Source organism: Neomonachus schauinslandi, chromosome 2 (assembly GCF_002201575.2).
Source record: "Neomonachus schauinslandi chromosome 2, ASM220157v2, whole genome shotgun sequence".
Lineage (NCBI taxonomy): Eukaryota > Metazoa > Chordata > Mammalia > Carnivora > Phocidae > Neomonachus > Neomonachus schauinslandi.
In genome coordinates, this window is record NC_058404.1 from 158999963 (window position 1) to 159017329 (window position 17367).

At 38.9% G+C, this 17367-nt stretch overlaps 1 protein-coding gene across 2 annotated transcripts; it reads right to left on the reverse strand.

The window, feature by feature from the left end:
- Positions 1-1269: 1269 nt before the first annotated feature.
- On the reverse strand, positions 1270-17087 carry ARL9 (ADP ribosylation factor like GTPase 9). Of its 2 annotated transcripts, none has more exons than XM_021701677.1 (4): positions 16748-17087; positions 13028-13190; positions 10141-10316; positions 1270-1788 (listed from the first exon to the last, which is right to left on the reverse strand). In XM_021701677.1, exons 1-4 carry the CDS (start codon positions 17024-17026, stop codon positions 1564-1566), a joined length of 843 nt encoding a protein of 280 aa, XP_021557352.1. In that variant the 5' UTR covers positions 17027-17087; the 3' UTR covers positions 1270-1563. The 2 variants fall into 2 exon arrangements, with proteins under 2 accessions (XP_021557352.1, XP_021557353.1); XM_021701678.2 differs by lacking the exon at positions 16748-17087 and adding an exon at positions 16088-16093 and having other exon boundaries at positions 1316-1788.
- Between the last annotated feature and the right edge of the window lie 280 nt (positions 17088-17367).

Sequence of the window (17367 nt, forward strand, 5' to 3'; positions counted from 1 at the left end):
GTTTTTTTGTTTTGTTTTGTTTTTTATTAAGTAGGCTCCACCCCCAGCACAGAGCCCAACACAGGGCTTGAACTCACAACCCTGAGATGAAGACCTGAGTTGAGATCAAGAGTCAATCAACCAACTGAGCCTCCCAGTGGCTTATGGCATGTCTTATAATTTTTCCTTGATAGCCAAGCATGATGTACTAATTAAGGAACTGCTATAAACAGACCTTTAGTAATGTGGTGGTGAGATGTGGGAGGGAGAAGTGTTCTATAGTCCTATGATTGGTCTTAGTCTTTTACTGAGCCTTTGCCTCTGGATTGTGAATTTCACGTGTGTGCCTTTGTTTTCTTCTTTGCTGATGTGGGACAAAATGGCTAGAATGGGCTGAAGTTGGGTATTTCTCTTCCCCAGGTTAGGGTTTGATAATACCCCAGCAAGTTAGGTTCTGGTTAACTAGTTTCCCCTAAAGGCAGGCTTTGTTAATAAAGACAGAATGCTTTGGTATATTTCAAAATGGTTCCCTTCTCCCTCTTCTGGAAGCACCAGGGGGTTTTTCTCTGGTATTTGCTGTGGGAATCTCATCAAGCTCCTGGAGATAAGTCTCACAAAATTTTAAGGACCCCACTATGCCTGGATCCCCTGGAGTTTTAACTCATAGTCATCCATCTGGACCTCCAGCAATTCGTCAATTACAGTTCTGGTTTTCCTACCCTGGCACTGATTCCCACAGTTGGGTTTCCACCCATGAAGCTCTTTGCCAGTAAATTATCATTCTTTGTATTCTTTTATTGGTTTCTTCAATCTTGGGGGGCAGCAGTTTGCCTTGTGTCCTCACCGCTCTTATGGGTCCTAGAAGAGTGGTTGATTTTTCAGTCTGTTTAGCTTTTCACTTATTAGAATGGAGTGACAGCTTCTGAGCCTCTTACATACTGACTAGAAACTGAAGTCCTTTTGTTTTTTAACAAGACAAGACACTAGGTTAAAAGTTGGATTTTTATCATGTTTGTAGGTAAACAGAGGTATCATAAAATATTTCTGGTGAAGAAAGCTTATCTATGTATAAAAGCAAAATGTCAAGTATTTAAAAATCAAATCCTCAGTGTTCCTATTCTAGTATATAAGGCTCCTGAAAGAGAAGGCTTTTCTAAATCTTTCTAAATACTGTTAATTTATATTTCTATGTATGTCTGATAGTGCTCACTTTTCTCATTGCCTTATCCTGATATTTCTTTCCTTACAGTGTTAAGTGAATCTACTTAAGGAAAGACACCTTGATTTTTACTTGAAAAGAGGTAGTTTATTAAAATATTTTAATATAAATCTCATGTCATCAAAAAACTGCAAATGGTTTGAATGCTTACTAATGTTCACTTTAATTTTGTTGATGAAAATCCAAATATCCCCCGAATATATTATTTTACCAATATTTTTAAAGTTTAAAATCTAAACATAGAGAGGCTCTTAATCAATTAACATTATCTTTCTATATATGTCATGTACTAAGAAAATAGGAAATGGCTTATTTTTTATTGGACAGTGGAAACCTTTGGCTTCAAACCTGTCACTCAACACTCCCTAGGGAGATTTAGATTGACAGCTGCACAGTGGGCCTGGGCGTGGTCCCTGCACATCTGCAGCCAGGTGTGCAATCAAGTCTTTGGCATCTTGCATGACGGAGGGTATTTCTGAGCCGTTCTCAGTCACTTGGGTTCCAAACAAGAACATCTTCCTGTCATTTCCCACCTCAGACAATGCCAAAGCTTCATGGATATCTGTAATACGATAGGCTGCTTCAAGATCCTTCACCCAGAATAGAAAAAGGATAGGAAAAAGCTGGTTATTTTGCAATCCTTTTGGATAGATACATTTATTATTCTCATTTATTGCTCTCAATGATTAAAACCTGTTTTAATGTGAAGATATTGTGACCCCATTATTATGACCCCAGTGGTTGTCTTTTTTAATCAGAATTACATCAGCAATGGGGCATCTGGCTGGCTTAGTTGGTAGAACTCCTGATCTTGGGGTTGTGAGTTTGAGCCCCATATTGGGTATAGAGATTACTTACCAAAAAAATGAGAGAAAAATAAAGGGCAGCAGAATTATACCAGCAGTTACGAGCTATCATCAAGAAAGAATTTTCGGAATGAAATTAAGCCATTCTATACCTTAATCAGTTTTACAAACACTTTGGTCAATCTGCTTCTGTTTTTGTTTTTCCACTTCTTTTTTATTTATCCAAAATCATACTCAATAGGATCAATTTTTTTTTTATTGAAGTACAGTTGACATACAATATTACATTAGTTTTCGGTGTACAACATAGTAATTTGACAACTCTGTATGTTATTCTATGCTCACCATAAGTGTAGCTACCATCTCTCACCGTACAATGCTATTATGATACCATTGATTATATTCAGCATATAGCACTATACACTGTACCTTTCATCCCTGTGACCTATTCATTCCATAACTGGAAGCCTGTATCGCCCATTCCCTTTCACTCCTTTTTGCCCATCCCTCTACCACTCTCCCCTCTGGCAACCATCAGTTTGTTCTCTGTATTTATGGGTCTATTTCTCCTTTTTATTTGTTTGTTCTTTTGTTGTCCAGATTCCAGATGTAAGTGAAATCGTATGGTATTTGTCTCATTTCACTTAGCATAATACCCTCTAGGTCCACCCCTGTTCTCACAAATGGCAAGATCTCATTCTTTTTTATGGTGAGTAATATTCCAATATATGTATATATACTACACCTTCTTTATCCATTTACCTGTTGATGGACACTTGGGCTGCTTCCTTATCGTGGCTACTGTAAATAATGCTGCAATAAACACATGGATGCATATACCTTTTCGAATTGGTGTGTTTTTTGCTTTTTTTGTTTTTTGGTAAATACTCAGTAATAGAATTATTGGATCATATGGTATTTCTGTTTTTAATTTTGTGAGGACCCACCATAATGTTTTCCACAGTGCCTGTCCCAATTTACTTTCCTGTCAGCAATGCACAAGGGTCCTTTTTTCACATCCTTACCAACACTTGTTATTTCTTGTCTTTTTGATTCTAGCCATTCTGACAGGTGTGAAGTGATAGCTCATTGTGGTTTCGATTTGCATTTTGCTGATGATTAATGGTGTTGAGCATCTTTCTCATGTGTCTGTTGGACATCTGTATGTCTTCTTTGGAGAAATGTCTGTTCATCATATCTTCTACCTATTTTTAAATTGGATTATTTGTTTTTTGAATGTTGAGTTTTGTAAGTTCTCTACATATTTTGGATATTAAATCCTTATCAGATATATCATTTGCAAATATTTTTTCCCAATCAGTATTTGCCTTTTTAAAAAAATATTTTATTTATTTATTTGGGGGGGAGAGAGAGAGATAGCAAGAGAGAGCATGATCAGGGGGAGCAGCAGGGAAGAGGGAGAAGTAGGCTCCCCACTGAGCAGGAAGCCAATTAGGGGCTCCATTCCACAGACCCTGAGGATCTTAAGCCAACTGAACCACGGAGGCGCCCCTTGCCTTTTTGTTTTGTCGATGGATTCCTTTGATGTGCAGAAGCTTTTTATTTTTATGTAGTCCCAAAAGTTTATTTTTGCTTTTATTTCCCTTGACTCAGGAGACATATCCAGAAAAATGTTTCTGGTGGTATATGGCTGCAGTTGATTACATTTCTAGATGTTGGTCATCCTAATATATTGCCTGTCTGAGATCAGAATTCATTTATTTTTAGAGCCTGTAGTAACTTTTTTTTAAAAAGATTTTATTTATTTTGACAGAGAGAGACACAGAGAGAGAGGGAACACAAGCAGGGAGAGTGGGAGAGGGAGAAGCAGGCTTCCCGCTTGAGCAGAGAGGCTGATGTGGGGCTCGATCCCAGGACCCTGGGATTATGACCTGAGCCGAAGGCAGAGTCTTAACGACTGAGCCACCCAGGCGCCCCATAGAGCCTGTAGTAACTTTTGAACTGTGTTAATGGATCCAGTAACCTGTGTACAATGTCTCAAGGTAATAAATTCACTGATAGAACTGGAGAGGAAGAAAATACAAGGAGAATGTTGGATAAAAAGAGGGGTTCCTTGTAGTGATAAAAGCCCATTAGGGATGGGGTGCCTGGCTGGCTCAGTCATTAGAGCATGGAACTCTTGATCACAGGTTCATGAGTTGGAGCGCCATGCTGGATGTAGAGTCTACTTTAAAAAAAGAAGAAGAAGATGAAGGGGCATCGGCCTTCGGCTCAGGTCATGATCCCAGAGTCCCAGAATCGAGCCCCACCTTGGGTTCCCGCTAGCGGGGAGTTTGTTTCTCCCTCCACCCCTCCCCCCACTCATGTTCTCTCTCTCTCTCTCTCACTCTCACTTACCCACCATACATCTTTTCTGATCACAATGCTATGAAACTAGATATCAACCACAAGAAAAAAAAATCTGGAAAGAGCACAAATAGATGGGGGCTAAATAATATGCTACTAAAAATGAGTGGGTCAACCAAATAAAAAATTACATGGAGAAAAATGAAAATGAAAACACAACGGTCCAAAATCTTTGGGAAGGGAAGTTTATAGCAATATAGGCCCACCTCAAGAAGCAAGAAAAATCTCAGGTAAACAAACTACCTGTACACATAAAGGAGCTATAAAAAGAACAAAACCGCAAACTAGCAGAAGGAAGTAAATAATAAAGACTGGAGCAGAAATAAATGACATGGACACTAAAAAAAACAAACAAAAACAAAACAAAACAAAAAAACAATAGAACAGATCAATGAAACCAGAAGCTGGTTCTGTGAAAAGATCAACAAAATTGATAAACCTTTAGCCAGGCTCATAGAGAGAGAGGGAGAGAGAGGACTCAAACAAAATAAAAAACAAGAGGAGAAATAACAGCTGACACCACACAAATACTAATGATTGTAAAAGAATGTCATGAAAAATTATATGCCAACAAATTGGACAACCTACAAGAAATGGATAAAGTCCTAGAAACATATAACCTCCCAAAACTGAATCAGGAAGAAATAAAAATCTGAACAGGCCAATTACCAGCAATGAAATCAAATCAGTAATCAAAAAACTTCCAACAAACAAAAGTCCAGGACCATATGGCTTTACAGGTGAATTCTACCAAACATTTAAAGAAGAGTTAATACCTATTCTTCTCAAAATATTTCAGAAAACAGGAAAACTTCCAAATTCATTCTATGAGGCCAGCATTACACTGATACCAAAACCAGAGAAAGACACCACAAAAAAAAGAACTACAAGCCAATATCTTTGATGAACATAGATGCAAAAATCCTCAACAAAATATTAGCAAACAGAATCCAACAATACATTAAAAAATATATTCACCACGATCAAGTGGGATTTATTCCTGGGATGCTAGAGTGGTTCAATATTTGCAAATCAAGCAACATGATACATCACATCAATAAAAGAAAGGATAGAAACCATATGATCATTTCAATAGTTGCAGAAAAAGCATTTGACAATGTAATTAATCCAGTCATGATAAAAAACCCTCCACAAAGTAGGTTTAGAGAGAACATACCTCAACACAATAAAGACCTTATATGAAAAACCCCCAGCTAACATCATACTTAATGAGGAAAAACTGAGAGTTCTCCCCTAAGGTAAGGAACAAGACAAGGATGTCCACTCTCACCACTATTATTCAACAGAGTACTGGAAGTCCTAGCCACAGCAATCAGCAAGTAATTTGTGTTAGTAAGGAAGAAGTCAAATTTTCACTATTTGCAGATGACATGGCACAATATATAGAAAACCCTAAAGACTCCACCAAAAAACTACTAGAACTGATAAATGAATTCAGTAAAGTTGCAAGATACAAAATCAATGTACAGAAATCTGCTGCATTTCTATATGCTAATAATGAAGCAGCAGAAAGAGAAATTAAGAAAAAAAATCTCATTTATAATGGCACCAAAAATAATAAAATACCTAGGAATAAACCTAACCAAGGAGCCAAAGACGTGTATTCTGAAAACTATGAAACTCTGTTGAAAGAAACTGAAGACAACACAAGGAAATGGAAAGACATCCCATGCTCATGGATTGAAAGAACAAAGATTGTTAAAATGTCTATATAACCCATAGCAATATACAGATTTAATGCAATAGCTATCAAAATACCAACAGCATTTTTCACAGAACTAGAACAAACAATCCTAAAATTTGTATAAAACCAAAAAAGACCCCCAAAAGCCAAAGCAATCTTGAAAAAGAAAAACAAAACTGGAGGTAGCACAATTCTAGACTTCAAGTTATATTACAAAGCTGTAGTAATCAAAACAGTATGGTACTGGCGCAAAAACAGACACACAGATCAACAGAACAGAGTACAAAGCTCAGAAATAAACTCACAATTATATGGTCAATTAAGCTAGGACAAAGGAGGCAAGAATATGTAATGGAAAAAACAAGTGGTGTTGGGAAAACAGGACAGCAACATGCAAAAGAATGAAACTGGATCATTTTCTTACACAATAACGAAAACAAACTAAAAATGGATTAAGGACTTACATGTGAACCTGAAACCATAAAAATCCTAGAAGAGACACAGGCAGTAATTTCTCTGAAATTGGTCATAGCAACATCTTTCTAGATATGTCTGCTGAGGCAAGGGAAACAAAAGCAAAAATAAACTATTGGAAGTATATGAAAATAAAAAGCTTCTCCACAACAAAAACAAAACAAAACAAAAAACAACCAACAAAATTAAAAGACAAGCTCCTGAATGGGAGAAGATATTCACCAATGACATATCCAATAAAGAATTGGTATCCAAAATATATAAAGAACTTACACAACTCAAAATACACAAAAAAACCAAATAATCCAATTAAAAAACAGACAGAAGACATGAACAGACATTTTCTAAAGACAACATACAAATGGCCAACAGACACATGAAAAGATGCTCAAATCACTCATTATCAGGGAAATGCAAATCAAAACCACAATGAGTTATCACCTCACACCTTTCAGAAGGGCTAAAATCAAAACCACAAGAAATAACAAGTGTTGGTGAGGATGTGGAGAAAAAGGAACCCTCGTGCACTGTTGGTAGGAATGTAAACTGGTGCAGCCATTGTGGAAAATAGTTCCTCCAAAGATTAAAAATGAACTACCCTGGGACGTCTGGCTGACTCAGTCAGTAGAGCATGTGACCCTTGATCAAAGTCATGAGTTCGTGCCCCACACTGGGTGTAGAGTTTACTTAAAAAAAAAAAAAAAATAGAACTACCCTGTAATCTAGTAATCACACTATTGGGTATTTTCCCAAAGAATAAGAAAACACTAATTCAAAGGAATATATGCACCCCTGTGTTTATTGAAGCGTTATTTACAACTGTCAAACTATGGAAGCAACCCAAGTATCCATCAATAGATGGCTAAAGATGTGGTACACACACACACACACACACACACACACACACACACACACGGAGGAATATTACTCAGCCATAAAAAAGAATGAAATCTTGCCATTTGCAACAACATGGATGGATCTAGAGAGTACAATGCTAAGAGAAATAAGCCAGTAAGAGAAAGACAAATACCATATGATTTCACTCCATGTGAAATTTAAGATACAAAAGAAACAAAGGAAATAAAAAGAGGCATACCAAAAAACATACTCTTAACTATAGAGAACAAACAGTTACCAGAGGGGAGGTGAGTGGGGGGTGGGTGAAATAGGTGAAGAGGGTTAAGAGTATACTTTCTTGATGAGCACTGAGTAATATGTGGAACTACTGAATCACTATATTATACACCTGAAAGTAATATATTGCTGTTGGAATGAAAATAATTTTTTAAAAATGTGGTGGTTTAAAAAAATAAATGGAAAGCTATATATAAAGAAGAGAACCATAAGCAAAGTAAAATAATCGTCAACAGGTTGCTGAAGAAGATATATGTAATGCATATAAGTAACACAGGATTATTTTTCCCAAAGATATGAAAGATTTCTACAACTCAAATAAGAAAAGATAAATACCCTAATAGAAATTTGGGAAGCGATATTAAAAGACAATTCACAGGGGTGCCTGGGTGGCTCAGTCAGTTGAGCAACCTACTCTTGACTGCCACTCGGGTCACGATTTGGGGTTGTGGGATCGAGCCCCATGTCGGACTCTGCACTGGGCAGGGAGCCTGCTTGAGATTCTTTCTCTCCCTCTCCCTCTGCCCCTCCCCTCTCTCTCACTTGCTCTCCCTCTTTCTAAAAATAAATAAATAAAAGACAACTCACAGATGTGGAAATTAGTTTCAAAGAATGAAACGAGTTTGAAACTAATAACCAATGCACATCTGAAAAGATGTTCAAGCTCACTAGTAATTAAGGAAATGCAAATTAAAATATAGGATAAAATTTCAGCCCCATCAGATTGGCAAAAATGAAAAAGTTTGACAATACCAAGTATTGAGATGGATGTGAAGCTGCAAAAATCTATCATATTCTGCTGGTGGAAGAATAAATTGGTGCAATATCTTTGGAAAGCAACTTGGTAAGATCTAGTAAAACTGAATATGTACAAATCCAGAAACCCAGCAATTCCTCTCTTAGGTGTATGCACTAGAGAAATGTTGATACACATCTACAAGAAGACACATACATGAAGATTCACTGCGGCAGTTTAGAACAATAAACAATTGGAAATAACCCAAACACCCAGCATGAAAATGGTATAATTGTGGTATATTCATCCAATGGAATACCATACAGCTCACTTACATGTACCATGGTCTTTGTAATTTGTGGTATTTAAGATGCTGCAGTTCAAAACAAAACAAAACAAAAGCTCCAGCCTTTCTTTTCAATATAATCTGCAGGACTAGCGTCCATGTTGAACTGTAACATAGGCTCCTCCTTTAGGTCATCATTTGTTAACTACTTAGTTTACTGCCATAAGCATTCACCCTTAGAAGTAGTGGAAGAATCAAGTTCCTTAATGATTGGCAATCTTAGCAATTGAAAGAGGGGCTTTAGTATTACAATACTATAGATGTTTAATTTTTTTTAACTTTTTTTTTTATTGTGGTAAAATACACATAACAAAATTTACCATCTTAACCATGTATGAGTGTACAGTTCAGTACATTCACACTGTTGTGCAACCATCCACCTCCAGAAGTCTTTTCATCTTGCAAAACTGAAACTCTGTACCCACAAAGCAATAACTCCCATTTCTCCTTCCCCCAACCCAAGGCAACCATCACCAATATAAACTTTGTACCCATTAAACAATGACTCCTCCTTCTCCTCTCCTCCCGTTCCCTGGTAACCTCTAATCTACTTTCTGTCTCTATGAATTTGACTATTCTAGGTACCTCATGAACGTGGAATTATACAATATTAGTTGTTTCGTTGCTGGCTTATTTCTCTTAGCATAATGTCCTTAAGGTTTATCCATATCACAGCATGTGTCAGAATTTCCTTTTTTAAGGCTGAATTATACTCCATTGTATGTATATATCACATTTTGTTTATCCATTCATCCATGGAGGGACACTTGGGTTACTTCTACCTTTTGACTATTGTGAATAATTCTTCTGTGAACCTGGATGTATGAGTATCTGTTTGAGTTCCTGCTTTCAATTCTTTTGAGTATATACCCAGACGTGGAATTGCTGGATTATATGTGAGTTCCATTTTTAATTTTTTAAGGAACTGCCATGCTGTTTTCTAAAGTGGCTGCACCATTTTACATTCCCAATGACACTGTACAGGGTTCCAATTTCTCCATGGTTGTTTAATATTTTTTGTGTATGTGAAATAAATTCAGGTCAGGCTAATTAATCTAAAGCAAACTATTTCTTTATGTATGGTAGACACTCAAATATTTTGTTGAAATCAATTCAACCATCAGTAAATGTTTATTGAATTAAATTCAACGCATATTTGTTGAATTTCTACTATGCTTGTTCAGTATAAGGGACACAAAGATGAATGATGGTCTTTATTCTCAAGGGGTTTATAATCTAGGAGATTTTATAAGTATAAAATAAACTGAATATACAGCATATTTTTAAATATCTAGCTATTAAAAGTAGACATTTTTATTTCTTTTAGTAATAATAAAACTATTGAGTAAAATTTATATTTGCCCAAATTTTTACCTGTTTGTTTGCAAACACAACCAGAGGAAGGATTGGGTTTGTTCCAATTAATTGATGAAGGTGTTTCTTGGCTTCAGGTAATCTGTTGTGATCAGCTGAATCCACCACAAAGATCAGCAGCAATCCTCTGGATAGGTACATTTCCCAATAGGAACGGAAAGGTTCACTGCCACCAACTACAGAGAAGAGTAGAGAAAGAAGACACCAAAAAACATTGCAGAAGCATCCACTGAGGAGGCAGGAAAGGCACTTTTAGATAATTTCCAAACACTGGACGGGTGTTCTGATAAAATGCCACTGTGTAAGAGTGTACCCAATTCTGAGAATGGCCAGAGACATGTTCCTAGGGAAATGGCTGGTGGGAATATTTACCCTCCATAAGTGGTTCAATCATTCTGGGACACAAAGACTCAGCATAAAGACACTAGATCCACTACAGTGGATACAGTAGATACCCCCGATCTGTAATTCATAACAGCCATGGGGGCCACTGCCTATCACTTAAGCTCAGAAAATGGGAATATGTTACTAAAATAATTCAGGGTGATAGGTTAAAACACACCTTTCTCCAAAATAAGTTTTAAATAGACTGAATTCACTGGCCAGCCTCACTTGCACCATCTTTTTCCTTTGTCAAAATCCCAGAACTAATTTCTCCTCTTAACATTGCACTAAGATTTAATAGGATCCTGTGGGCATTTAAGAATACGTGGCTCAGAAAAAAAAACGCCTTTGGATTATTTCATTCTGCTGATTCTCCCCAGAAGAAACTTACTGGTAATGATAATAACATATACACAATGAATTTAATTTTTATTTTTCTCCTAGAACGAGGCTGGCAAACTATGGCCCAAGTCTAAATCTGGCCCACTGCCTATTTTTGTACAGCCCAGGGACAAAGAATGGAATTTACATTTTTAAGTGTTGGGGGAAAAAAAAGAGAAAGAATAACGTTTCATGACATTGGAACATTATGTCACATTTGTATTTCAGTGTCTACAAATAACGGTTTATAAGAACATAGATGTGGACTTACTCACATTTTGTCTATGGCTGCTTCCAAACTACAACAGAGTTTAGTAGCTGCATAGAGACCATGTGGCCCCCAAAGCCTAAATTATTTACTACCTAGCCCTTTACAGAAAAAGTTTGAAGACCTTTGTTTTAGGAATTTAACAAAAACATTTAAAATACTACTGGGAAAGTGTCTCGATTTGTCTGTCCTTTGTTTTCTTTTTACAGAGCTAGACTAATTCCCTAAAGGATTTTGTGTAATTCACTTTTTAAAAGAATGTTGTGTAATCTTCTAAGTAATTCATATGGTTTTAACATATTTAGTTTAAGCATGAATGAACATTTGGGTTGTTCCTCAACTTTTTTTGTGACATCATGACATTTCACCTATACAGGTATTTTTATCTTTTTGTTATTAACTTCTAACTTAATTGCAATGTATTCAAAGAACATGGTTTGTATGATGCCCCTTCTCTGAAAAATTTGTTAACACTTGCTGTATGGTCCACCAGGTGGTCAATTTTGGTAAATGTTCCATGAGTCTTTGAGAAGAACATATATTTTAGCTTTGGGATGTAGCTAAAATTGTCTAATTGAACAATCTTATATTGTCCGTTGGATGAAACTTGTTGATTGTGTTCAAATTCTTTGTATCTTTGCTGATTTTTTTCCTCTTTGATTCTATTAATAATTGACAATATGTTGAAATCCCTCACTCTAATGGTAAACATGTCTATTTTTTTCCCTAGTTGGATTCTCCCTTTCTTTTCATTCCTTTGTTCCTTCCTTCCTTTCTTTTCATTTTTTATATTTTGAGACTATTTTCTTAGCTATCTATTTGGTTAAAATTATTATTTCTTCTATAGCTTCTGAACAAATTAAAACCTCTATTCCTGATTATGTTGTTAGCTGAAAGATTTGCCTACACGTTGACCAATTTCTCTGCCCATATGTTCTTTTTGTAACTGGATGAAAGCAAAAATAAAAAGTTAATTACAGTAATCTAAGGGAGAGATGGTGTAGGTTCCAACTGAAATAGGTGCAGTAGGAAAGGATATAGCTGATGAATTCAAGCTTTGTTTAGAGGTAGAAAAATTCATAGTGTTTTATTTGTGGACTGGAGTTGGGGGTGCGAAAGGAGACATTAAGGGTGACTCCTAGTTTTCTGGCTTGAGTAACACGATAGGTGAAGAACCATTTACTGAGCAGTAGATTATAGGGAAAGGAACAGATATGGAGATAAATCAAGCACTTTGTTTTGACCATTTTAGGTTTGAGAGTCCAAATTAGATATCCAGGTAAAGATGTCAGGTGACATTTGGGTATGCTTGGGCTGGATAGATAAATTTGGGAGCCATTAGCATAGAGATGGTATTTAAGGCCAATAGGATGGAGGAAATCATCCAAGGAGAGAATGTAAAGAACAGAATCTAATGCAACTTTGGGGAATAGCAATATTTAGAGGGGGGTGACTCCAGAATTACTTTAGCGTAGAGAATTCTGGGCTGCCCTCTGGTTATAAAAAGAGGTTTGGGGCTTGTTTATAGTTGCATTTGCAGAGAAGGAAGTATGTTGTATTTACTTAGATTGAATGTTTATTGGGGGTAGTAAGGGACAAGAGAGGCTATTATAGGAGGGGGTGCTATAGCCTTCCTTGCAGCTCCCTCGTATGCCAGTCCTGAAAAAAGGAGGAAATAAAAATAGAAAGTGATTTCCTCCACAGTGCACTATTAAACTATATATGCATTCTAAAAGCGTAGGAAAACCTGACCCAGTGTCACTTTTCGTAAGGGTGTAATGTTGCTAACAGTATGTCTGGCTTAAGGTATAACAAGATAAGCCTATCCTGTTACTAATGAGAAAGAGGGCTTACTCTCCAGAAACTCCATCTGGCTATCTTCAGTGTTGATGCACACTGCATTGAAACCTTGGGTGGGTGCCACGCTGTGCTGGACTCTGTTTAAAGCTAGAGAGTGCAGAACACTGGTCTTTCCTGCTCCATCCAGGCCCAACACAAGGATCTGCTTATTTTTCTCCTGTGAAAACAAAAGACAAATCAATAAACCTATGCAACCAGGGCCTTGTTTTCCTGGGTCCTGGCAGTGTGCCTCCCTGTGATAGGACCCAATAATAATTGTGAAATTGTAAACCAGAACAAAACTTCACAGAACATTTAATATGTCTAGGAGCACCTGGCTGGCTCAGTTGGTAGAGCATGGGACTCTTGGTCTTGGGGTCATGAGTTCAAGCCCCATGTTGGGCATAGAGCTTACTTAAAAAAAAATTTAATAGATCTAGAACAAACTGTACCAAACAATTTGTATTTTATAACCAGCCATTAGTTATGTGGTATTAATCATACCACATCCCTCCAACCCCCAACTAGAATGATGGTGATTAATCTATTAAATAAAGACTTCATATATATATATCAGGATTTATAGGAGGTGCCATAGATTGCAGGATCAATTTTCAGACTTCACTTTGCTTCTTGAGTTCATGTCCACTGGGGATTGCTTCAGAATTCAGTTTGTTGTTTGGGATCTTGGGACCTCTATGGTTCATGTACTGACTATGCCATTCAGCATGTAAGCACCTAAGGTCTCATATTATTGATCTGTTTTCTTTTCCTAATTGGATCACTAACTAGATTAAAAGACTTTAGGGCAAGTGAATACTTTTTAATATAAGTATCATGATTAAATGAAAAGGCTAAGGTTATAGAAATTGTTAAACAGGTTCCTATCACAAATGAACATTTATTTTAGAACCTGATGTTAAAACCTGTTGAACTTGACACAAACTTTAGAAAGAATCATTCTACCAACATACCAGACTTAGAAATTTTTATGACAAGTGACTGAGAGACAAGAAGGGCAGGCTGGTATGAAAAGTTCAAAGGGCTCAGAAAAGTGGCTTTTAGGGTGCACAATTTAAAGTGAACAGTAATAAATGACCAACAATACAGCCAGATTACCCATAGGAATTCAATTCTATTTCCCAAACTGCCTACTGAAGAAGCTTCTCATGCACAAAAACACCAGTAATCTTCAATGACATTGGTTTGGAAATAATAATCTTTTCCATTTGTACTTGAACACTAAATATTGACATTAGATTTAGACTGGGTTTCTAATAGAAAGTTAATTTTTTTCACTACCCCACTTTTTTTGAAAATAAGATCTATGTGAAAGTAAGATGTTTGAAGATCTGCTCTAATATGGTTGTATAGAGAGCATGATTTATGAAAACTGTCTTTTGAATAACAGAATTAGAAAAGGTACATGTTTGTTTTTGGAGTTCTTGATGGCTCAAAGCAAATGGTATTTCCATAGTTATTTTCTTTTTTTAAGTTTTACTTATTTGACAGAGAGAGACACAGCAAGAGAGGGAACACAAGCAGGGGGGAGTGGGAGAGGGAGAAGCAGGGTTCCCGCTGAGCAGGGAGCCCAATGTGGGGCTTGATGCCAGGACCCTGGGATCATGACCTGAGCAGAAGGCAGATGCTTAATGACTGAGCCACCCAGGCACCCCTCCATAGTTATTTTCTATCTTCATCCCCATTCCCTCCCATCTGCATCTAAATGTTATAGTGTCATTCTGGGAGTGTGGTGGTGAGGAAGAAGGACTTCATTGTTAGAGAATACTTCATAGGATGATTTAAATTGCATGCTTTAAAGCAAAGTTGGGGCCAAGAAATGGCTGTAGGGTGTGGATTGTGTCCCCCTTACTGTCTCTACCAATGGCCCCACTTAAGGCTACCCCAACATATTTTATCAATTCCAAGATGCACTCCTCCCCCCATTTTAACATCTCCAAAATGAGAGTTTTACAATTCATGTCTTTTTTTTTTTTTTTGAGAAAGAGCGTAGGCTGTGGGATTAGGGGAAGGGGCAGAGGGAGAGAGAGAGAATCTCAAGAAGACTCCTGGCTGAGTACAGAGCTCCAGGTGGGACTTGATCTCAGGACCCTGAGATCATGACCTGAGCTGAGATCAAGAGTGGGATGCTTAACCGACTGAGCCACCCAAGTGTCTGGGTATGTCATATTTTGATTGGCAGCACTTTTTTTTTCTTTCTCAGTGGTGCTAAAATAATGGTATCTGAGATCCTATGAAATATTGTGAGTAAAAACAGTTCCCTACTCTCTTTCCAACCACATGCCTGTCCTTACTCTACCCTGTCTAGGAATTCTGCAGTCACTGATGGTTACATTTTACTTTATTTTTTAGCAAAACACATGCTAAAATACATGCTTTCTCATGTTTATCATCTCTTCAGGAAAGCTAGGATTACTGTTAAGCCAAAAGTTCTGACACAATTTGTGATTTTGAACACCACTGTTCCCTGTCAATAGTCATTCTTTTAACAATATATGGATCTATAATAATCTGTGTTTTACCAGAGATCAAATCGCAGTTAATAATTCAAATTGTTTAGGGGCGCCTAGGTGGCTCAGTCGTTAAGCCTCTACCTTTGGCTCAGGTCATGATCCCAAGGGTCATGATCCGAGTCCTGGGATGTAGCCCCACATCGGGCTTCCTGCTCCGCGGAGAGCCTGTTTCTCCCTCTCCGCCCCCCGCCCCTGCTTGTGTTCCCTCTCTCGCTATCTCTCTCTGTCAAATAAACAAAATCTTTAAAAAAAAAAAATTAAAATTGTTTAGAACCAGAAAGCACCTGTGAGCTCAGGAACTCCAGGAGCAAGAAGCTTATTAAGCTGATCCAAACAATGCCTGTTTTTTCTTTCTTTTTATCCTCCACCCCCTCAATTTTTTCACTGTGGTAAAATACACATAATATAAAATTTACCATCTTACCCATTATTAAGCATACAATTCAGTGGTATTAAATACATTCATGATGCTGTGCAGCCATCACCACCCTCCATCTCCCTAACGCTTCATCCTGTAAAACTGAAACTCTGTAGTCATTACCATTCTCTCTCCCCGCAGCCTCAGGCAACCACCAATTCTACTCCACGATTCTGACCACTGTAGGTACCTCATATAAATAGTACCATAGGTATTTCTTTTTGTGATTGCAGTGCAGAGACCTCTCAGTTACAACTTTGTGACCGTCCCTCTGGGCGCTGGTAGCCGGAAAACAACGGAAGGGGTAACCACGGAGAAGGTCCAGCCCTCACACACATCTGCACGAATTCAGGAACCCTGCACTACGGAAAGGAGTCGGAGAGAGAGCCCTAGCGCGGCGACGGCTCGGGGCTGGTTTCGGCACTGTAGGCGGGGTGTGCGCCAGCGCCGCCGAGCGCTGCACGGAGACGGGGCCCGAGAAGGGCCGCTTCCGCCCCGTGCACACCAACCAGGACCTCTTCTTCCTCACCGCTACCCCGCCCGAGGGTGGGAGGCAGGGGCTGGGTTAGGAGTGAGGGTAAGGCAGGTGACAGGGAGAAGGGGCTAGCGACGGGTCTTGGGAAGCGTGGCACACCCCCTTCCACCCACAGATTAAAATGCCCTGAAAGGAGGCCTGATTCCCTCCCGCGCAGGTCGGGGCCTCGGACGTAACAGAGCCGGCGGCGCTCGGGCCTGACTGCCCCCCGCGGCCTTGGAGAGCGGGTCGAGGCGCCCGACCCTTACCGGCGGCTCCAGCGGGCGCTTCGTCAAGGCGCTGTTGTCCTTCTCTTTCTCTTCTTTTCCCTTAAGTTGTTCCTTCTCTTTCTCGGTCTCCCGCTCTTTCCTCTTTTCCTCTTTACAGTTACTTTTCTCCTCCTTTCCCTTTTCTTTTCCCTTAATTTTCTCCTTCTCCACCTCCTTCTTTTTCTCTTTCTCCTCCTTTCCTTTTTCCCGAATTTTCTCTTTCTCTGGCTCCTTGCCCTTCTTCACCTTCCCCTTCTTCATCACCCTTCCCTTCTCCATCCCCACCGCCCTAATTTCCTTCACTCCTTCCGCGCGCCCGCGCGCTGGAGCCTGGGCCTTGAGTCCCGGCAGGTGTGGCCCCCGTGACGGACGCAGGGTGGAGACGTAGGTCCATGCGGCGTAGACAACACCCGCGGTCACTGCGCGGCCGAGGCCGGTCCCCCGGCGCGCTGGGTGCCGCGGGGGTCTGCGGCGCAGCGGACTCGCCGATCCCGGGGCGGGGAAGGGGAGATAGCGGAGGGAGCTAGGGGAAGCGTTGACGCAGGGAGGTGGAGAGACCCGCGGGACTGCTCTTCCGAGTAGGAAAAACACCCCAGGCGACACCTCCTCCGGAGGTCGCA